A 19,792-nucleotide genomic window follows, 5' to 3' on the forward strand; every position below is an offset into this window, starting at 1 on the left:
CCTTTAAAAACCCTTCTTGGGGGACTTCCCTGTTGGTCCAGTGGTTAAGAATCCATCTGCCAATGCAGGGGACACGGGTTCAATCCCTGGCCCGGGAAGATCCCACATGTTGTGGGGCAACTAAGCCCGTGCACCGCAACTACTGAGCCTGAGCTCTAGAGTCTGCATGCCACAACTACTGAGCCCACGCGCTGCAACTACTGAAGCCCATGCACCTAGAGCCCATGCTCCGCAACAAGAGACGCCACTGCAATGAGGAGCCCACATACGGCAACGAAGAGTAGCCCCCGCTCGCCACAACTATAGAAAGCCCGCACGCAGCAACAAAGACCCAGCGCAGCCAAAAAATATATACATATATGCAAAATAAAATTTAAAAAATAAAAAAATTAAAAATAATTTTAAAAAGTTAAAAATTAAAAAGCCTGCTTGGGGATCATAATTTTTCATAGCAAACTTCATTTCCTCACATTACAAGGCTTGGTGAAGAGGTGGTTCATGAAGGCCAATGATAAAATGAATACACTTTTCTCAAGTGTAACCTCTGGGAAATTAATAAGCACAACTGTTGAGTTCAAGGATCTTGGTGCATAAGCAACTCCCCAAAAGGAGCCGGGCTTAACTACAAACGGGCAGCATGAGGGAATTTAAAAAATTTTTTAAAAGTCCATGTTTAAGTGCCTGCTTAAACCCCTGAGAAGAGCTTATAAAATAGAACAATACAGTTTGCTCTTCTTTGTTTTCAAATGCCCTCATTAGAGAGATCATTTAAGGGATTTGATTATTCACTAAAATATTTATGAAGTGCCTAATATGTACCAGACAGTGTTCTAGGGGCTGGGGATACAGGATGAACAAGTCAAGCAACTTCTACCCTCCTGGAGCTCACATTCTAGTCAGGGTGACAGGCAGTAGACAAGTGAATATCCAACACAATTACAGGTAGTTGGTAAGTGATAAACAGGGCATAAAGCATAGTAAGAGGCTGTGGAGTGATGGGGTGGTGCTATTTTGGAAATGGTGACCAGGAGAGACATCCAAGAAGAACCCTGAATGAGGCAGGAAGGGTACCATGATTGACAGCTGCCAGCACAAAGAACAAACAGCAAGTGCAAAGGCCCTGAGCCAGGAGCGTGCCTGATGTGCCTGAGGAACTACAAGGAGGCCACTAGCTGGCTTTTCTCAAAGATTCCCTGTTAAGGAAAACAGAACCACCAGTACCATCACCCCCACCAACAGCTAATATTTATTTTGGATTTATTATGCACCTGGCACTGTGCTAAGCCCCCTCATGTGGACGAATCATCCGATTCGATCTTCATAAGTAGGAACTATTATTATTGACTCAGCCCCCTTCCTTGGTCTCAGCTCCGCTAGCCTCTGCAGTCACTTCTCCCGCAGGCTCTTCACACAATGGCAAGGTGGTTGTTGATAGTCTAGCCTCTCAGCAGGCTATCAAGCTGCTCCGTCCCAGCAACCCTTAGGAGAATCCCAGAATGGAGTTGCACTAGGTGTGACTGGCCTTCCCCTGCCCATCATGAACTAACCCCTGTAGCCAGAAGAATGTGATATTTGAGTGTCCATGTTACCAAATGAATCACATCCAAGCTGTCTCAGGCCGGAGGGAAGTGGGACACTGCACAACTCGAAACCTTGTATGCTTTGTTTATACCGAGCTATTTCTCCTTGAGGGTGCCTCATTTACCCCAGGTCAGTTCACTATTGACAAGGGGATAACTGCACAGATTCTCATCGTTCTCTGCAGGATCTCCACTTTTTTTTTTTTTTTTTAACTTTGCAAAGCCACAAAGGGGGCTGCTGGAGCAACCTTGCACTGTATTGTTCATCAAAGAACATTAATGATTGATGGCCATTGTGATTCTCAGTTGTCACAATGCCTGGAGGGGGAGTTGATGTTGGGAGGAGGGGAAAATTGCATGCCACACTGGTGTCTAGGCTGAGTTAGACAGAATAAAATAAAACAAATGGGCAGAAGGCTTAAAACACCAGGAGCCTATTTAGGCAGAATAAATATTCAGTGGATTTATCTGGTCTCTGCCTCCTAAATCATTAAAGAAATTTCAATCATTATGGCCCATGAGAACCTCTTATGAACATCATGAAAGAACAGTCTTCTCCATCAGTTGATACCTACTACATCTAGTATTTCATAAGCAGAAGAGCACCACTAATGTGGTAGTCTGGCTTATCACCAAACACACTTCAGAAAGGAGACTGTGAGAGGACCAGATTTCATTCACAATATCCAAATGGATTTTAAATACCCCACTCAGTTTTGCATGTTGAAACAATCTGGCTTTCTAACCGTTAACGTAGTATTTTGAAAGAAGAAAGAAGAACACGTCTACTTCTACAGAAGTGCTTAATGTCGAGAAATAACTAACTCTCAGGAACCTATTTACAATGCTAATTATAACATCACAACTCTCAAGAATGGTTTACTACAAATAGTTTTTCATACCAGGTGATATTTCTGTTCATGTGGTCAGTTTAAAAATATTTTATGAAATGTCTGGATGGTTTTATGACATCTGAGGTTGTCAGATTTCTGGATTTTAAAACTTCCTGGCAAGAATATTATTCAGACTTAAAAAAGGAAGAAAGTTCTGACACATGCTACAATATAGGTGAAACTTCAGGATATTTTGCTAAGTGAAATAAGCCAAAAGGTTAAAGTCTGCATGATGCCATTTACATGAGGTACTTAGAAGTAGTCAAATTCATAGAGACAGAAAGTAGGAGGGTGATTGCCAGAGGCTGGGACGGGGGGAGTAGGAAGTTAATGGATACAGAGTTTCAGTTTAGAAAGATGGATGGGAGTGGGTTGCAAAACAATGCAAATATACTTAATGTCACTGAACTGTGCACTAAAAATTAGTTAAAATAGTAAATTTTATGTTATATATATTTTACTACACACACAAATTTTTATGGGAGACTGTATTTTTCCTTCATAGTGTTTAAGAAAGTACAAGTAAAGGTTTTTGTTAACTTCAAAAAACATGTTAAGTGTAGTAAAAACTAGACCCCTAGCAGGTAGAAACTGCTGGCCCTACACCCATAGACCCGAGACTGGTTGGAGCTGGAAAACTGATGATCGAGATTCCTGAAACACCACCCTATCACCTCACCATCTACCAATCAAAAATCGCCCATGAGCTGATTAGGCACCCTGCAACTCTCACCCCTAACACTGTCTTTAAAAACCTTTCCCTGGGGCTTCCCTGGTGGTGCAGTGGTTGAGAATCTGCCTGCTAGTGCAGGGGACATGGGTTCGAGCCTTGGTCTGGGAGGATCCCACATGTCACGGAGCAACTGGGCCCGTGAGCCACAACTACTGAGCCTGCGTGTCTGGAGCCTGTGCTCCGCAACAAGAGAGGCCGCAATTGTGAGAGGCCCGCGTACCGCCATGAAGAGTGGCCCCCGCTTGCCACAACTAGAGAAAGCCCTCGCACAGAAACGAAGACCCAACACAGCAAAAATAAATAAATTAATTAATAAACTCCTACCCCCAACATCTTCTAAAAAATAAATAAATAAATAAAAAATTAAAACACCTGGGTTCTAGTCCTAGCTCTGCCACTTACTATCTCAACTTTAAAAAAAAAAAAAAAAAAGGCTTTCCCTGAAAGCCATCAGAGAGTTTGGGTCTTTTGAGGATTAGCTGCCCATTCCCCTTGCTGGCACCCTGCAATAAACACTGTATTTTCCTTCACTACAACCCAGTGCCAGTAGATTAGCTCTGCTGTGCATCTGATGAGCAGACCTGAGTTTGGTTCAGTAACACTGTCCCTCTAAAATCAGGAACAAGACAAAGATGCCCACTCTCACCGTTTTTATTCAACTTAGTATTAGAAGTCCTAGCCTGAGCAACTAGGCAACAAAAAGAAATAAAAGACATCCAAATTGGAAAGGAAGAAGTAAAACTGTCACTATATGTGGATGACATAATTTTAAATATAGAAAACCCTAAAGACTCCACCAAAAAACTATTAAAAATAATAAATGAATACAGTAAAGTTACAGGGTACAAAATCAAAATACAAAAATCTACTTCATTTCTGTATGCTAAAAATGAACAAGCAGGAGGAGAAATTAAGAAAGTAATCCCATTTACAATTGCTACAAAAAGAATAAAATACCTAGGAATAAATTTAACCAAGGGGTAAAAAACCTGTACAGTAGGGCTTCCCTGGTGGCACAGTGATTGAGAGTCCGCCTGCTGATGCAGGGGACACGGGTTCGTGCCCCAGTCTGGGAGGATTCCACGTGCCGCGGAGTGGCTGGGCCTGTGAGCCACGGCCGCTGGGCCTGCGCATCCGGAGCCTGTGCTCCGCAATGGGAGAGGCCACAACAGTGAGAGGCCCGCGTACTGCAAAAAAACAAAACAAAACAAAACAAAACAAAAACCTGTACAATAAAAACTCTAAGATATTGTTGAAAGAAACTGAAGAATACACAAATAAATTGACAGATATTTCATGCTCATGGATTGGAAGGATTAACACTGTTAAAATGTCCATATTACCTAATGCAATCTACAGATTCAGTGCAATCCCTATCAAAATCCCAAGGACATTTTTCACAGAAATAGAATTAAAAGTTCTAAAATTTATATGGAACCACAAAATACCCCAAATAGCCAAAGCAATTCTGAGAAAAAAAAGAACAAAGCTGGAAGTATCACCCTTCCTGATTTCAAGCTATTATATATTACAAAGCTATAGTAATCAAAACAGCGTGGTGTTGGCAGAAAAACAGATACACAGATCAATGGAACATAACTGAGAGCCCAGAAATAAAGCCACACATATATGAACAATTAATTTACGACAAAGGAGCAAAGAACATACAATGGAGAAAGGACAGTCTCTTCAATAAATGTTGTTGGGAAAACTGAACAGCCACATGCAAAAAAATGAAAGTAGTTCGGTATCTGCCATATACAAAAATCAATTCAAAATGGACTAAAGACTTCAATGAATCTAAGACCTGAAACCATAAAACTCCTAGGAAAAAACATAGGAAGTATGCCCTTTGACATTGGTTTTAGCAATATATTTCTGGATATGTCTCCTCAGGCAAGGGAGACAAAGAAAAAATAAACAAATGAGATTACATCAAACTAAAAAGGTTTTGCACAGCAAAGGAAACCATCAACAAAACAAAAAGACAACCTACTGAATGAGAGATGGTATTGGCAAATCATATATCTGATAAGGGATTAATATGGAAAATATATAAAGAACTTATACAACTCAACAACAACAACAAAAAAAACCCTATCAAAAATGGACAGAGAAGCTGAATAGACATTTTTCCAAAGAAGACATATATATGGCCAACAGGCACATGAAAAGATGTTCAACATCCTCATTATAATGGCTATTATCAAAAAGTCAAGAAATAATGAGTGTTGGTGAGGGTGTGGAGAAAGGGAACCCTCATGTACTGTTGGTGGGAATGTAAACTGGTGCAGCCACTATGGAAAATATCATGGAGATCCCTCAAAAAAATAAGAATAGAACTATCATATGATCCAGCTATTCCACTTCTGGGTATTTATCCAAAGAATATGAAAACACTAATTTGAAAAGATATATACACCCCTATGTTCACCACAGCATTATTCACAATAGCCAAGATAGTGAAACAACATAAGTGCCCATCAACGGATGAATGGATAAAGAAGATGTAACACACACACACACACACACACACACACACACACACACAAAATGGAATATTACTCAGGCACACAAAAAAAGAAATCTTGCCATTTGCAACAGCATGGTTGGACCTTTAGGGTATTATGCTAAGTAAAATAAGTCAGATGGAGAAAGACAAATACTGTATGATTTCACTCATATGTGGAATATAAAAAACAAACAAACAAAAAGACAAAATAAATGAACAAACCAAACGAAACAGAAACAAACATGTAGATACAGAAAACTGAAAAGTGGTTACCAGAGGGGAAGGGGCTGGAGCGAGGGTAAAATGGGTAAAGGGGATTGACTGTAGGGTGATGGGTGGAAACTAAATTTCTATTGGTGAGCATGCTGTAGTGTATAGAGAGACTGAAATATAATGAAACCCATAAAATGGTATAAACAAAATTTATCTCAATAAAAACTAAACTTTAAAAAAGGTTGGAGGGTACTTTTAATAATAACTGCATAAGTTTTGGTGGAAATTCTAAATCATTCTTTAAGACCTGTTTTACAGAGAATCTTATTTCTGAGGTCTGGATGTTAGCTATACTATCCTATGCTCCAAATTCATCTAAAGGTTGTCCCCTGGGTCTTCCACAGCACAAAAATTCCCCATCAGACCAAATGCCGTAATTGCACATGACTCTTACCAGATAGGCTCTCCAGAAGGACTGAATGCAGAGCGCTGCTGCCGGTTCTGTCAGCAGGAGGGAGAGTGGGATCGCCGGCCGTGGGCTGAAAAGCAATAAAATGGTCATAAGCCCATGAGAATCCATCCTTCAGCATCAGCAGAGCCTTTGACAACGTAATGGCCTCTCTGATTAAGTGCCTCATCTATTCCCATTCTTAGAAAGCAACAATGTCATTTTTTATAGAAAAGTTTAGGCTTGAGTTAGCATTTCTTTGTTTTAAAATCTGGGATGGATTTTTTGTTTTTAACCAGCATAATCTTAAATCACTGTTAGCCTGCCCTGCTTTGAAGGGCTCAGGTTAGAAAGCTGCGTGTTAGTTCTGAAGGTGCAACATACATGTTACTGATATAAGCCTATGTGGACATAAAGCAAGAGACAAAGCAGAAGTCACATTTATATACTGCATTATGACTGAGATATAATAAAGGACTCTTTTTCCAACTTTCTATTGAAGGGGAATTAAGTAGTCCATTTCTTTCCTGAAATACTACAATTTATCTCTGATCAGTGTACATTCCAGTTTAATGTGGTTTAAATTCAAGAACATTTTAAAGTTAAGTTCTTCTACTACATCTTACTAAGCAATAAAATATCTCAAGAGCAGTGTCTGCTCTTGAGGGATTCTTAGATTATGGTGGGATGTCTGATCATCGATACCACATTGAAAAATCATGGCTAAATGCTCCTTTTTTGTTGTTTATTTCCTAAAAGCTGTTTAGAGATACTAACTGCTGACCAGATTTTACAAGTCTGACTTAATTCTGGTTCCTTATGTTTCCCCAAAGCACAGCTACCTCTGAAAAACCAAAAGTCAAGACTTTGCAGATATAGTGCAAAGAAATAAACCTCTGAACGAATGTGGGTCACATAGACACTGCTCTCAGGGCAGGATCCCCAGAAACGACTTTGCAAGTGAGGGATCCCCAAGAGTCTTGGCCTCCAGACACTCCCTAATGACAGCCATCATTTGAGTTTACAGTAACTCTTATTTTACAGAGAGAGGTTGACTAACCTGTCCAGGGTCACACAGCTTATAAATGGCCTAGTCAGGATCTGGGCCCAGATCCCCAAGCCCGGCTTCCCTCACATTGCCGTGCTGACACCAGACCTCGGCTGGGCCACCACTTGCAGATGCCCAGCCTGACAGACTCCGGAGCTAACTGGCAACAATGCACAATTCTCCAGCATCTGGGGTTTTATTTCCTTCTAAACTCAGACTTAAAAACAACAACAAGAACAACAAAAAAACCCACCCTTGATACAGTATATTTGTGTGAATGAATGAATGCTCTTTTGGATTATTCCAAAATCAAAGAAATCAAAGCCGGGAAGAACCTAAGGGGTTATCAAGACAATTTCTAGCGAGTGCAGTGTTGCCGGTTCTGGGTCTCCAGCTGGGCGGGTCCTTTCTAAGAGAACAAGAAACGGAGATTCTACTTCTTTGGAGAGATAATTACAACCTCCAAATGATAGCATTGTTAGAAACCTTTCTCTAATGTTCTGCTTTCATTTTTATTTGCTTTTTTTGTTTGTTCTGTTTTTGTTTTCACTTCTTTTTGCCTAACGTCTAGTTTTCTGGGCTGCAATAGAGCATTTGTATTTTTCTGGAGGTACACTGCCTCCCTGCTTTCCACATTAAATGTCTCTCCTCATACACCGTCCTTATTCTGTAAATCTTGGTTGCGTGACACCAACAAATCACATCCCTGAAGTAATTCTCCTTCACTAGTTAAAAAGCAATGGCTTCTAGAGAGACCTTGGTGTTTCTAAGGAGACCTTAGTGTGCTGGCAGTGAATTCATGAGAATAATGCTATCGTGCAACAATACCAGCTGATATGTACTAAGAGCTTCCCCGGCTCCCCTCCCACCAGCCTTGCTCCTTGTGCTGTAGCCAGAGGCGCCCTTTTCATCTCCACCAATGTGGCCTCCCACCTCAGGGCCTTTGCAGAGGTGCTTTCCTCCACCTCCAGTATCCTCTTACTCCCGGCCAGGTCACTGCATACAGTGAGCAAGCTGTTCTCTCCTCAAGGGCTCCCAGCAAATGGGCCAGAGGGCACTGAAACCCCAGCACATGCTCTGCCACCTCTGCCCTAGGGCAGGGGCACCTTTTACTAATTTGCTCAAGGGCACCTTGGGGCTGAGACCTCCTTCTCCCAGTTCACTATATATTTTTTGAATTGTAGAATTTTATTTATTTTTTTTATACAGCTGGTTCTTATTAGTTATCCATTTTATACATACTAGTGTATACGTGTCAATCCCAATCTCCCAATTCATCCCACCCCCCCACCCCCCGTCACTTTCCCCCCTTGGTGTCCATACGTTTGTTCTCTGCATCTGTGTCTCTATTTCTGCCCTGCAAATCAGTTCATCTGTACCATTTTTCTAGGTTCCACATATATGCGTTAATATACGATATTTGTTTTTCTCTTTCTGACTTACTTCACTCTGTATGACAGTCTCTACGTCCATCCACGTCTCTACAAATGACCCAATTTTGTTCCTTTTTATGGTAATATTCCATTGTATATATGTACCACATCTTCTTTATCCATTCGTCTGTCGATGGGCATTTAGGTTGCTTCCATGACCTGGCTATTGTAAATAGTGTTGCAATGAACATTGGGGTGCATGTATCTTTTTGAATTATGGTTTTCTCTGGGTATATGCCCAGGAGTGGGATTGCTGGGTCATATGGTAATTCTATTTTTAGTTTTTTAAGGAACCTCCATACTGTTCTCCATAGTAGCTGTATCAATTTACATTCCCACCAACAGTTCACTCTTATTATTTCTTCTGATCTCCACTCAAATGTTATGGAATGATGTCCTTTGATTAGAGCAGGGCCATTGGCGCTCTGTGAAATTTTCCTTCCTAGTCCTTGGCCCAATTTGGAGATATAAATCTGTGTGATTATCTAAAGAACACCCAAATCCTCAACTAGACTGAAAGCTCCATGAGGGCAGAGACTGGGCCTGTGTTTGCTCCTCTTGGCATTTCCAGCACTTGGGACAACGTCTGGCACATAGCAGACACTCAGTAAATCTTTGTGGGATGAGCCTCTGTCCAGCTCAGTATGCTAAGCTCTTTCCACACAGTGTTTCATTAAATCCTCATGACATTAATAATGAGCTGTTGTTGTCCTTCTTTTAGAGTGAAGAAACTGAGGCATAGAGGGGTGAAGCGGGTCGTTCAAGGTCACTGACTATTTCCTGCTAAGAATGCAAACTGCCCAGGAAACACAGGGAGTGGACCACGGAGAAGAGGAGGGCAACTCACAAGGTCACTCATATGGAATTCAGGGTCTAGCAGCTGCAAGTGTTCAATAGAGGAAAACACAGCCATTTGCCTAGAAGATAAAAATGAGGGGGGGAAAAGCCGTAGTCATAGAAAACGCCGTCTTGATTAATCCTTACAGTAATAACTTGGCAGGTATTCATTTGCCTGAAGTTCCACAGGGAAATCCGATGTCAGGACAGCAGAACGAAGTGCAGTTTGTCACTTGTATCTGAGGGGAGATTTGATGGCGCCTTTCTGTTCAGCTACAATTTTCCTGTTTTAAGTACGTTTTTCTGTACCGATGTCATGAAATCCTCAAAGTATCAGTACTCCCATTTTGGAATAGCAGTAGGAAAGGAGAATGGCAAATCTGGGGACACAACAGGCTAGGCGAGCCCAACAAAGGGCTTCCAGCAGTAATGAAACCCTGAACCGCTTTGCATCACAATGACATCTCCAAAAAGCGAAATGAGATTTCTAATAGGCCTTTAAGCAGTAATATGAGGCCACCTTTAGTGACATCCTTGCTTTCATGGCTAAATAATGGGGCGCTGTCTAGTTCCCAAAGCAAGAATAAGTATGAGAAAGCCAGTGTAAATCAGGCCAAATAAAAAGGACTTGATCTTCGGAGAGCAGTTCCTAGGAATTATCAATCATTTCAGCAGGTCAACTTGAAAGGATAGAAGCTATGCCAGGCCCTTTTTATTTTTTTGCGGTACGCGGGCCTCTCACTGTTGTGGCCTCTCCCATTGCAGAGCACAGGCTCCGGCTGTGCAGGCCCAGCGGCCATGGGTCACAGGCCCAGCCGCTCCGCGGCACGTGGGATCTTCCCGGACCGGGGCACGAACCCGCGTCCCCTGCATCGGCAGGCGGACTCTCAACCACTGCACCACCAGGGAAGCCCTAGGCCCTTTTCTCTCTTTTGGAATCCGTGCAACTGGCTTCAGGTCAAATAAAAATTGAGATTGAGTAGAGGTGACTGCTCATCATGGGGGAACTGGGGAGGGGAGGGGAAACAAAAGCGCCAATCACAGGAGAAGGCAGCTGAGGCTCCTTGGGGCTTAAATTGGAGGTCCCCAGAGCAAATAGGTTTGAGCATTCCAACGGACAAAACAGTACTGCTGAGTGTTTCCAAGAAGAATTGTCCTGTTGGTAGTGCTCGTTTGTCATGTCCTCCTTCTTCTTCTCAAACATGAATTAAATCTGTTTGAATCACAACAATTGCTGCCATAATTCTGAGAAGGAACAGTCTATTCTTCTGACTGTATACATGTGTATGTATAAACGTGCACACACACAGGCAATTCCTCCCCCAGTTTTGGATGCTCAGTAAAAGATTTCAAGACCTAAAGAAGCTACAGCATACTTGCAAAATACGTAAGAGAAGCTGAGAAGTTAGTCTTTATTAACTTCTCCATCCAGCTCTAAGACAACAGTTACCATCTGAAATGACATTTACGAAGAATAAAGCAGAAAAGGGAAAGGCTTGCTTAATATTGAAAACTGAATCTTGAAATCCAATTGTTTTCCAATTTTCATTAGGTAAAAGATTACGTTGTTTTCTTGTACCATGAAAGCACAACCCAGATGCAAAGCCATTTACAAAATGACACAGGCCCTCAATCAACCATCATTCATAAAGCCCTTCACCAATTCATGAGGCCAGTACTTGATAACCTCTACTCAGCGTATTCAGCAAAAGAGATTACGCAGTCCCTGCCCTCAGCCTTAACTGGTTTCCCAAACATTCTGTGTTGGAGGCATCACAGTCTTGAGTAATGAACTTCAAATATTTGGAAGCAGTAGGATAGAGGTTATCTGGAATGGGACTTGCAGACTAGCCATTAGGACGGAATCTCCCAGGATTCTTTCAATTCCAGCCTTCCATTACGCAAGGAATAGCTCCGAAAACCAGTAAGGAACAGTCAGCTGCATTAATCTCTAACAGCCTAAAGCACATTTTAAAAAATCATAGTTACCAGAATGTGATCTCGCTTCACCCCCTCAGCAACTCCACTCTGGGAGACCAACAAGCAGTTAGTTATTACCCTGACATCAGGCTGAATCACTCTCCTATATAAACAAGTCCTGTTTTATCAGCCCCATCACTGGAAGCTGCATATGCGTCCGGTTAACAGTGTTGCCTAAACAACAAGCTGCAAGACCTCGTGCTCACCCTTGGACTGCTGGTATAACCACCTTAAAAACCAGGGCTGTGTTACCTGCCGTAGCACAGACTAGTGAAAATAAAGAAGTAATTTCCCTGCCTTCCAAGGTCAGGGACCCCTGAATCATAGACAGTTGTGGCTAGAGCTGGGGAATGGGGGAAGATGAATTTTGCATCCAGGATGAGACTGAAGACTAAGGATTTAAAATAAACAAGATGAATCCAAACAGTGAAATCAGACTATCTAAAAACAGTGACCAGGAAGTTATAGAATTTGGTCAAAAAGTTATTAAAGGGCTACTTCTCAGATGGAAGAGAGATTCAGTGTAATATAGTGATGCAGTTACTGGAGAAGAAAAAGGAAAAAGATTTTCATATTTTTATTCCCAGTAAGTTGTGATTCTTCAGTATACCCATTAAATTTTAAAACCTAATTCTAATTTTCCCCAATCCCCATTCAGCCACTTGCTCGGGCCTGAAATCTCCAAGTCAGCCTTGCCTTAGCTCTCTGTCACCCCACATCCAGCATCAAGACAGATCCCAAATCCAACCTCTTCTCACCTTCTCCACTGCAAGCCCCCATCACCTCCTGCCTGCAGTCGCCTGCTCACTGGCCTCTCTGCTTGCACTATTAGCGCTGACTTTAGCCAACTCCCCTCCAGCTGCCAGAGTGATCTTTTTAAAAGATAAATTGGATTACCTCGCTCTTCTGCTCAAAACCCTCCAACAGTTTCCTATCACACTCAAAAGGAAAAAGAAAAATCCAAACTCTTTATCATGGCATCCAAGGCCCCACCCAAGGTGGGAGCAGCCTCACCAGCCTCTCTGGCTTCCTTTCCTGCCACCCTCTCACCCTCCCTCATCTCTTCTTGCCTCACTGGCCAAGTCTGTTCCTGTCTCAGGGCCTTCGGAGTAGCTGTTCCCTCTGCCTGGAACACTCTTGTTTCCGATCTTCATAGGGTTGGCTCCCTCTGCGTGTCATTCAACCCTCTGTGCAAATGTGAGCCTTCCCCGGCTTCTCTGTCTAAAACGCTAGCACTTCCACCCTAGGCCTGGGACTCTCAATCCACTTTACTCTGCTTTACTTTTCTTCAAAGCACTTGAGTCTTCTTTACATCATACAATATGTTTCTTTGTTAATTTGGTTATTGTCTGTCTTTACAATGTAAATTTCACAGGGGCCAAGACTTTCTCTCTTTTGTTCTCTACTCTATGGTACCTAGAAACGTGCCTGGAAAAAAGTAGGCACTCAATAAATATTTTTGAATGAATAAATATTATTATAGATAAGGAAATAGAGGACTTTCCTTAATGTCAGAATTTATCAGTGGCAGAGCTGAGGTTAAATGAAGATATTCTGTCTTTCTCTTGCTTGGTGATTCTGCTACCCATGTTTCATCTTGCCAAAGCAGTGGTTATTATTCTCTTAAGATTAAGGATAAAATAATAGCCATCGGGCTTCCCTGGTGGCGCAGCGGTTGAGAGTCCGCCTGCCAATGCAGGGGACACGGGTTCGTGCCCCGGTCCGGGAAGATCCCACATGCCGTGGAGCGGCTGGGCCCGTGAGCCGTGGCCACAGAGCCTGTGCGTCCGGAGCCTGTGCTCCTCAACGGGAGAGGCCACAGCAGTGAGAGGACCGCGTACCGCAAAAAATAAAAATAAAAAAAGAATAATAGCCATCATTCTTTGAATACCTACTTTGAGCCCTCTGCAGTGAATATCTTTCATTTTTATCTGCCTATCATACCCTCCCCCTTTTTGTGGTATCAACCCTCAGATTTTGCTTTGACAGCTCCCCCTCCCTGTATCAGGGGGAATGTGGGTCACAGTGCCTTGTCCTCTCCTGGCCAAGGTGTGCCTCAGAAACCCAAGCTTAGCCAAGCAGATGCCCCTTCCCTGGAAGAGGAATCTTGAGTGGACTGGCAAAGACTAGAGGGGGTCTGTGCTCCCTGGGTCCCTATACCTGCTTCTAAGGCCAGATCCTTACCTTTTCCTTTATGTCTGTGAGTTATCTTTTTACTTCCAACATATACCATTTTTCTTAAGCAGCCTTTAAATTTCTGTTGCTTGCAACAAAAAACTCTGATACCATCTTTAACTGTCACAGCAAGCCTATGATGTAGGTTTTATCACCATCCCCATGGTACAGAAGAGAGGAGCAAGGTTCAGGGATGTGAAGGGATTAGTTCCAGGTTACCCAACGTTATACAGTATGTTGGCTGCATAATGGACCAATCCCCAGACACTGTGAATGTATATATATATATATATTCCCTTATACGGCAAAAGAGGCTTTGTAGATGTGATTAAATGAATGGTCTTGAGATTATCCTGCATTATCACAGGTGGGCCCAATGATATAATCACAAGGGTCCTTATGAGAGGGAGGCAGAGGGTCACAAGCCCTCCAGGATGGAGGTAGCCTCCAGATACCAGATAAGGCAAGAAACAAATATTCCCCTAAAGTCTCCAAAAGGAACCAGCCTTGTCAACACTCAGACTTGAGCCCTGTGAAACTGATTTTGGACTTCTAGCCTCCAGAACTATAAGAGAATAGATCTGTGTTGTTTTAAGCCACCATGGTTGTGGTAATTTGTTAAACAGCACAGGAAACTAGTACTCCAACTAATAAATGGCAGAGCTAAGACTGGAGCCCAGATGTGTCTGCCATGCTGCCTGACACAGGCTCCCCGAGCTCGTTCCCAAAGAGCCACCTAAAAACAACAGGAAGAAGGGGAGGAAGCAGTACCGTGTGCCCCCGAGAAAGGGCCACCCACACAAAACCTCCAGCAGAAGGAGGCACTCAGAGGATTTATGCACCCCAGCGTGTCCTGGATTCAGGAAACAGGTCTCTTTCCTTCCTGTCTAAAGACGAAAGTTAACATAAAGAGCAAAGACGATTTATTACCCTCATGAGACTCCGGCCTTTCGAATTACTGAGACAGAAATCTTCTATAAGACAAAATGGATTGAAAGGATATTTCTCCTTGCAACAGGGCATGACGGCAAATTTTCTGGCAGGCTACCATCCAACTCTGTTCTTTAGTGCAGGACGCATGCCATTTCCTGTGCCGTTTTGAAGGCACAAGCGTTTTGGGTCCCACTGTCAAGCTCAGTGCAGAAAATCTGACCGCTGGCACTTGTCCTCAAACGGCACAGTGACACTTCTATTCTCACCTCAGGTTTTGGTCATAAGATACCTTTCACTGACCTGAAAGTATCGTGGATTTTTCTTTTCTCTTCTTTTATCTAATGGTAGAACTTAGCTGAAAAGACATTTTGCCCAAAACAACCTTTTCTTTTCTCTTCTAAAACACAATCTTTGTTTCATTGAAGGTCTCAGTTTTAATGATGTCTTTCATGAGACTTCTCCCCTGGGACACGGGACCAGATAGGCAGCAGTGCACTTTTGTTCCTTGTGTTTATTCAGTGATTTATTTTTGCAAACAAATTGGATGAATACTTTTTGGTCAAAATGAAAAGCTAAATGTTTCCTGTCCTGAATATGATAGCAAATAATTTCACTGTTTCTGATTGGCTGGTTAAGTCAGGACTATACACAACAAAAGAGGACAGTGCTGGATTCATAAACAGGAGTAAGGCCAACAGGAGATATGAGTAATCCACTGCTGCGGAAAGGTGGGGAAGAAGACCCCCTCCTTAAGCTCTGATTAGAACACGTGCAGATTATATTATTGCTCTAAACTATCACTCCTTTACCTATAAGAGAATCATGCGTCCCTGCTCTTTGTTATTCGCATGTGGTTTCTGCCTGTGGGTGGTGTCAACTTCCCCCGTAGTACCGATATTGAGCTTGGCCATGGGCCTTGTATTGAGCAATGAAGTGTGAGCAGAAGTACTGTTTGCATGGGCTGGCTATTGCTCGTCTCTCTCTGCTGTGAGACTGAGGAATGGTGATGCTCCTCCCTCCTGGGCCCCAGAATGAGAAGAGACATGGAGCAGAGCCAGAGGTGACACACAGCCAACATTAAACAGGGTGAAGTATAAATCTTTGTTGTTATAAGGCATTGAGATTTAAGAGTTGTTTGTTACTGCAGCAAAACCTAGGGAAAGCTGACTAACACAGGATACTGGAGGGCAGTGGGTAAGTATCATGTAGGAAAACATCAGGGCTCTTTCATTGGCAGGTATCATCCACCTAACTCAAACTGGTGTAAGCAAAAAAAGAAAAAATGTATTTATTGAAAAAGAAAAAAAGGTATTTATTGGTTCACTTAACTAATAGGGGTAGAATTGGCTAACATGCCTAACATGGTGAGATAGAGAGATTCAAAACAATGCCATAGGGACTCAGGCTCTGGCCACCTCTCAGTTCTGCTGTTATCCCAGGCACAATCTCTTTAGAGGATTGCCCTCAGCAGCTCAAGGCTTATAACCTCAAAATTCTAAGCCTACAGGAAAAGACAGAAAAGTTTTCCTGGTTACTTCTTGAAAAATCTTGGGGTTATCTTGGATTTAACCAATTTGGGAGCAAGCACGGTGGTAGGGGGATTCACTGCTCTGATTGGCCAGGCCTGGGTCACATACTCAGCCCAGAGCCAGAGGTGGAATCAGCTCACTTTCTGCTTGAACGGGAAATGGGAGAGGGGTGATCCTTCCAAAAACATAGGGTGTACTGTAACCAGAAGAAGGGGGAAATCAGTGCAGGGCTGGAAAAAACATAAATGTCTAATACAGAAAGCAAGAAAATGGAATAAAAGGAAATAGAATAAATACCCTTTCATTTTGCAATTGTTTTTAATTTTTAAAGTAACTCTATAGATAATATGAAAGCTACAAAATAATATAGAGGAGAAAATAAAAGCCATGTTCCTGCCATTTGGAGTGAAACATCCTTTTGAAAGACCTTAGAGCTAGAGTTATTTAATTCTATGATGATTCTTGATTTAAAACCTTTCCTTTTCACTGTGTAGTTTATTTAACAAATATGTATATTTTTTATATGATAAATCTTAATTATTTTTATAAACCTAATGGAATTTTTAAGGGTTATCCATGTTTATATAAAATAGCTGCATAAAAATACATTTCTTAAAAAAAGAGTCATGGAAAAGAAATGGGTAGCTGAGAAGGGATGGGCAGAGTGAAGAGTATGTGAAATTATGGGGACCTGTGGGAGAAGGACCCATCATTTATGTGATAAGCAATCGGCAGCTGCCCATGGCAAATGATCGCAACCTACCAGCTGTGATCTGATAATATGATGACATCGAGCATCAAAGACAGCTGGACCTGGTAGAACTTGTTTTACTAAGAACATTAAAATAAACCTAAACTCTTATTTTGGATGACTCCCCAGGCTGGTAGATAAGATTATTTGAGGCAATAAATGCTAGTACGCATAATATACAAAGGAGTGGCATCTGACACAGGAGCTGACTCTAAAATGAGCACATAAGATGAAACTCACATTTAGCCAAAATTTCCCCTTGACACACCTTAAATTACCCATATAAAGACACAGCATCTTTCAACGGTCTCTGGTAGCCAGTTTTTCTCCCAGTCTTAGTACAGATCACTCTAAGTACCCGGTGATAGGCGAGGCAGAAGAGTGAAGTAATTCATTATGCTCTTACCAGCTCGGACCCTGGAGCCAGGCTGCCTGGTTCAAATCCTGCGCCTGCTGTTTACTAGCTTGTGACCTTGGGCAAAAAACTTACACCTCTGTGCCTCAGCTCTTTCTCTGAGATACGGCTATGGCCGGCACAGCTATAACCCACAGACTATCCAGTGTTCCCTCACATATCTCAGCCTCCCTTGAGGTTGTTTTGGGGCCAGGCTCTGTGAGAAGAGGTTAAGGTTAAGAACTAAGGTGCCGGACTTCCCTGGTGGCGCAGTGGTTGAGAGTCCGCCTGCCGATGCAGGGCACGCGGGTTCGTGCCCTGGTCCGGGAAGATCCCACATGCCGTGGAGCAGCTGGGCCTGTGAGCCATGGCTGCTGAGCCTGCGAGTCCGGAGCCTGTGCTCCGCAACGGGAGAGGCCACAGCAGTGAGAGGCCCACATACCGCAAAAAAAGAAAAAAAAAAAAGAAAAAAAAAAAGACATGTTCCAAATAGCTATAATTTATAAGAAGGCTGTCCAACCTGTATCAGTCTTTGTATAAGAAATCAGCTGTTATTGAGTATTTTGCTGTTGTTTGTAACTGCAGCCTAGTCTAGGCTAGCTTGATTAACACAATGGGGAAATAATAGTTCCTACTTTGTAGGGTTGTTATGGGAGTTAAATTAGGTAATATTTATAAATTGTTCAGAACAGTACCTGAGTAAACACTATATAAATGCTTGGTTGGCAGGTAGGTAGTTAGGTAGGTCATGCAGGTAGACAAAGACAGACAGACAGAAGGAAACAGTTCCCTTATGGGCCGCTCATGTTGTGACTGTCACATAAAACTGAAGACAATTAAGGAAAGGGCTGAGTCATGTGACCCATTTTATGCTTCACCTCCAGTGTACAATTCAGGGGGAATTGCCTGCATTAAAAAAAATTTTATTTCTCTCTCTCTCTTTCTCTTTCTCCTTCCCCCAAGAGCACAACATTGAACTAGCATAAATAAGTCCATATACACAGCAATCCAACTATATACAAAATCTGTCTGTTGGGCTTCCCTGGTGGTGCAGTAGTTAATAATCCGCCTGCCAATGCAGGGGACATGGCTTCAAGCCCTGGTCCAGGAAGATCACACGTGCCGCGGAGCAACGAAGCCTGTGCGCCACAACTACTGAGCCTGCGCTCTAGAGCCACGAGCCACAGCTACTGAGCCCGTGTGCTACAACTACTGAAGACCGCGCCCCTAGAGCCTGTGCTCCGCAACAAGAGAAGCCACCGCAATGAAAAGCCCACGCACCGCAACGAAGAGTAGCCCCCGCTCGCCGCAACTAGAGAAAGCCCGCGTGCAGCAATGAAGACCCAACGCAGCCAAAAATAAATAAATAAAATAAATTTAAAAAAACCCAAAACTTTCTGTTCGTGAAGACAAGGACCATGTTTGTGTCATGGTTCCATGGCACGTAGTAGGCATCCAGTAAATGGCAGCCAGCCAGTTTATGAATATGTCTGTTCCATGATTTTAGAGCACATTTAAGCAAGTAATAAATATTAGCTGAATAGATGAACAAATAAATTAAAAATAACTCCCTTTAATAGCTGAAACACACCCATTTGTATATGTATCAATAGTGGGAAAAAAATGTATTCCCTTAAAACTGGCACCATAATTCCTCTTAGGTAAGGAACTAGCTTTGTTTAGATGAAAGACCATTTCACAGATGGAAAAACTGAGACTCTGAGAGCTTATGTGAGAGACTCACACAGCTGGAAGGAGTAGAGCGTGGTTTAGCATGCAGAGCTGTGATTCCAGAGCCCAGGTTCCTAACCCCTACACTGCACTACCTTCACTTTGACGTCCAGGACAAAACTGAGACTTTGACGTCCAGGACAAAAACTGAGACTCTGAGAGCTTATGTGAGAGACTCACACAGCTGGAAGGAGTAGAGCGTGGTTTAGCATGCAGAGCTGTGATTCCAGAGCCCAGGTTCCTAACCCCTACACTGCACTACCTTCACTTTGACGTCCAGGACATTCTTACACCTCCCTTGACAGCTCCGGGATTTGACTTGTCATCTTCTTCAACCCACCCCCACAAGCCTCTCAGATACTTCATTATTCATACTGATGACACCTCCAACACCATGGCCTCGAGTCCATGTGATCCCATGACCCCCTTCTTCCTTCGTGACAGTCACATCTTAGAACGGGTTGTCCCTGAAAGACTGTCACATCTCATCTTCCCAAAGTCCTGATCTCATCATAGTCTTCTCTGTCCTTTCATCTTTCCCACCCGCTCACTTCTATTTATATTGTATTTTGCCCTTATGTGAGACTATGACTTGGGTTATT

At 42.7% G+C, this 19,792-nt stretch overlaps 1 protein-coding gene across 1 annotated transcript in view; it reads right to left on the reverse strand.

The window, feature by feature from the left end:
* The window catches only part of IQCK (IQ motif containing K), a 125,704-nt gene that overhangs the window by 61,264 nt on the left and 44,648 nt on the right, over positions 1-19,792 (reverse strand). Inside the window, exon 7 of the mRNA XM_067706500.1 lies at positions 6,386-6,470. Within this exon, the coding sequence (XP_067562601.1) occupies positions 6,386-6,470 (85 nt within the window). The remainder of the gene's footprint in view (positions 1-6,385; positions 6,471-19,792) is intronic.

Source organism: Pseudorca crassidens, chromosome 15, assembly GCF_039906515.1.
Source record: "Pseudorca crassidens isolate mPseCra1 chromosome 15, mPseCra1.hap1, whole genome shotgun sequence".
Classification (NCBI taxonomy): domain Eukaryota; kingdom Metazoa; phylum Chordata; class Mammalia; order Artiodactyla; family Delphinidae; genus Pseudorca; species Pseudorca crassidens.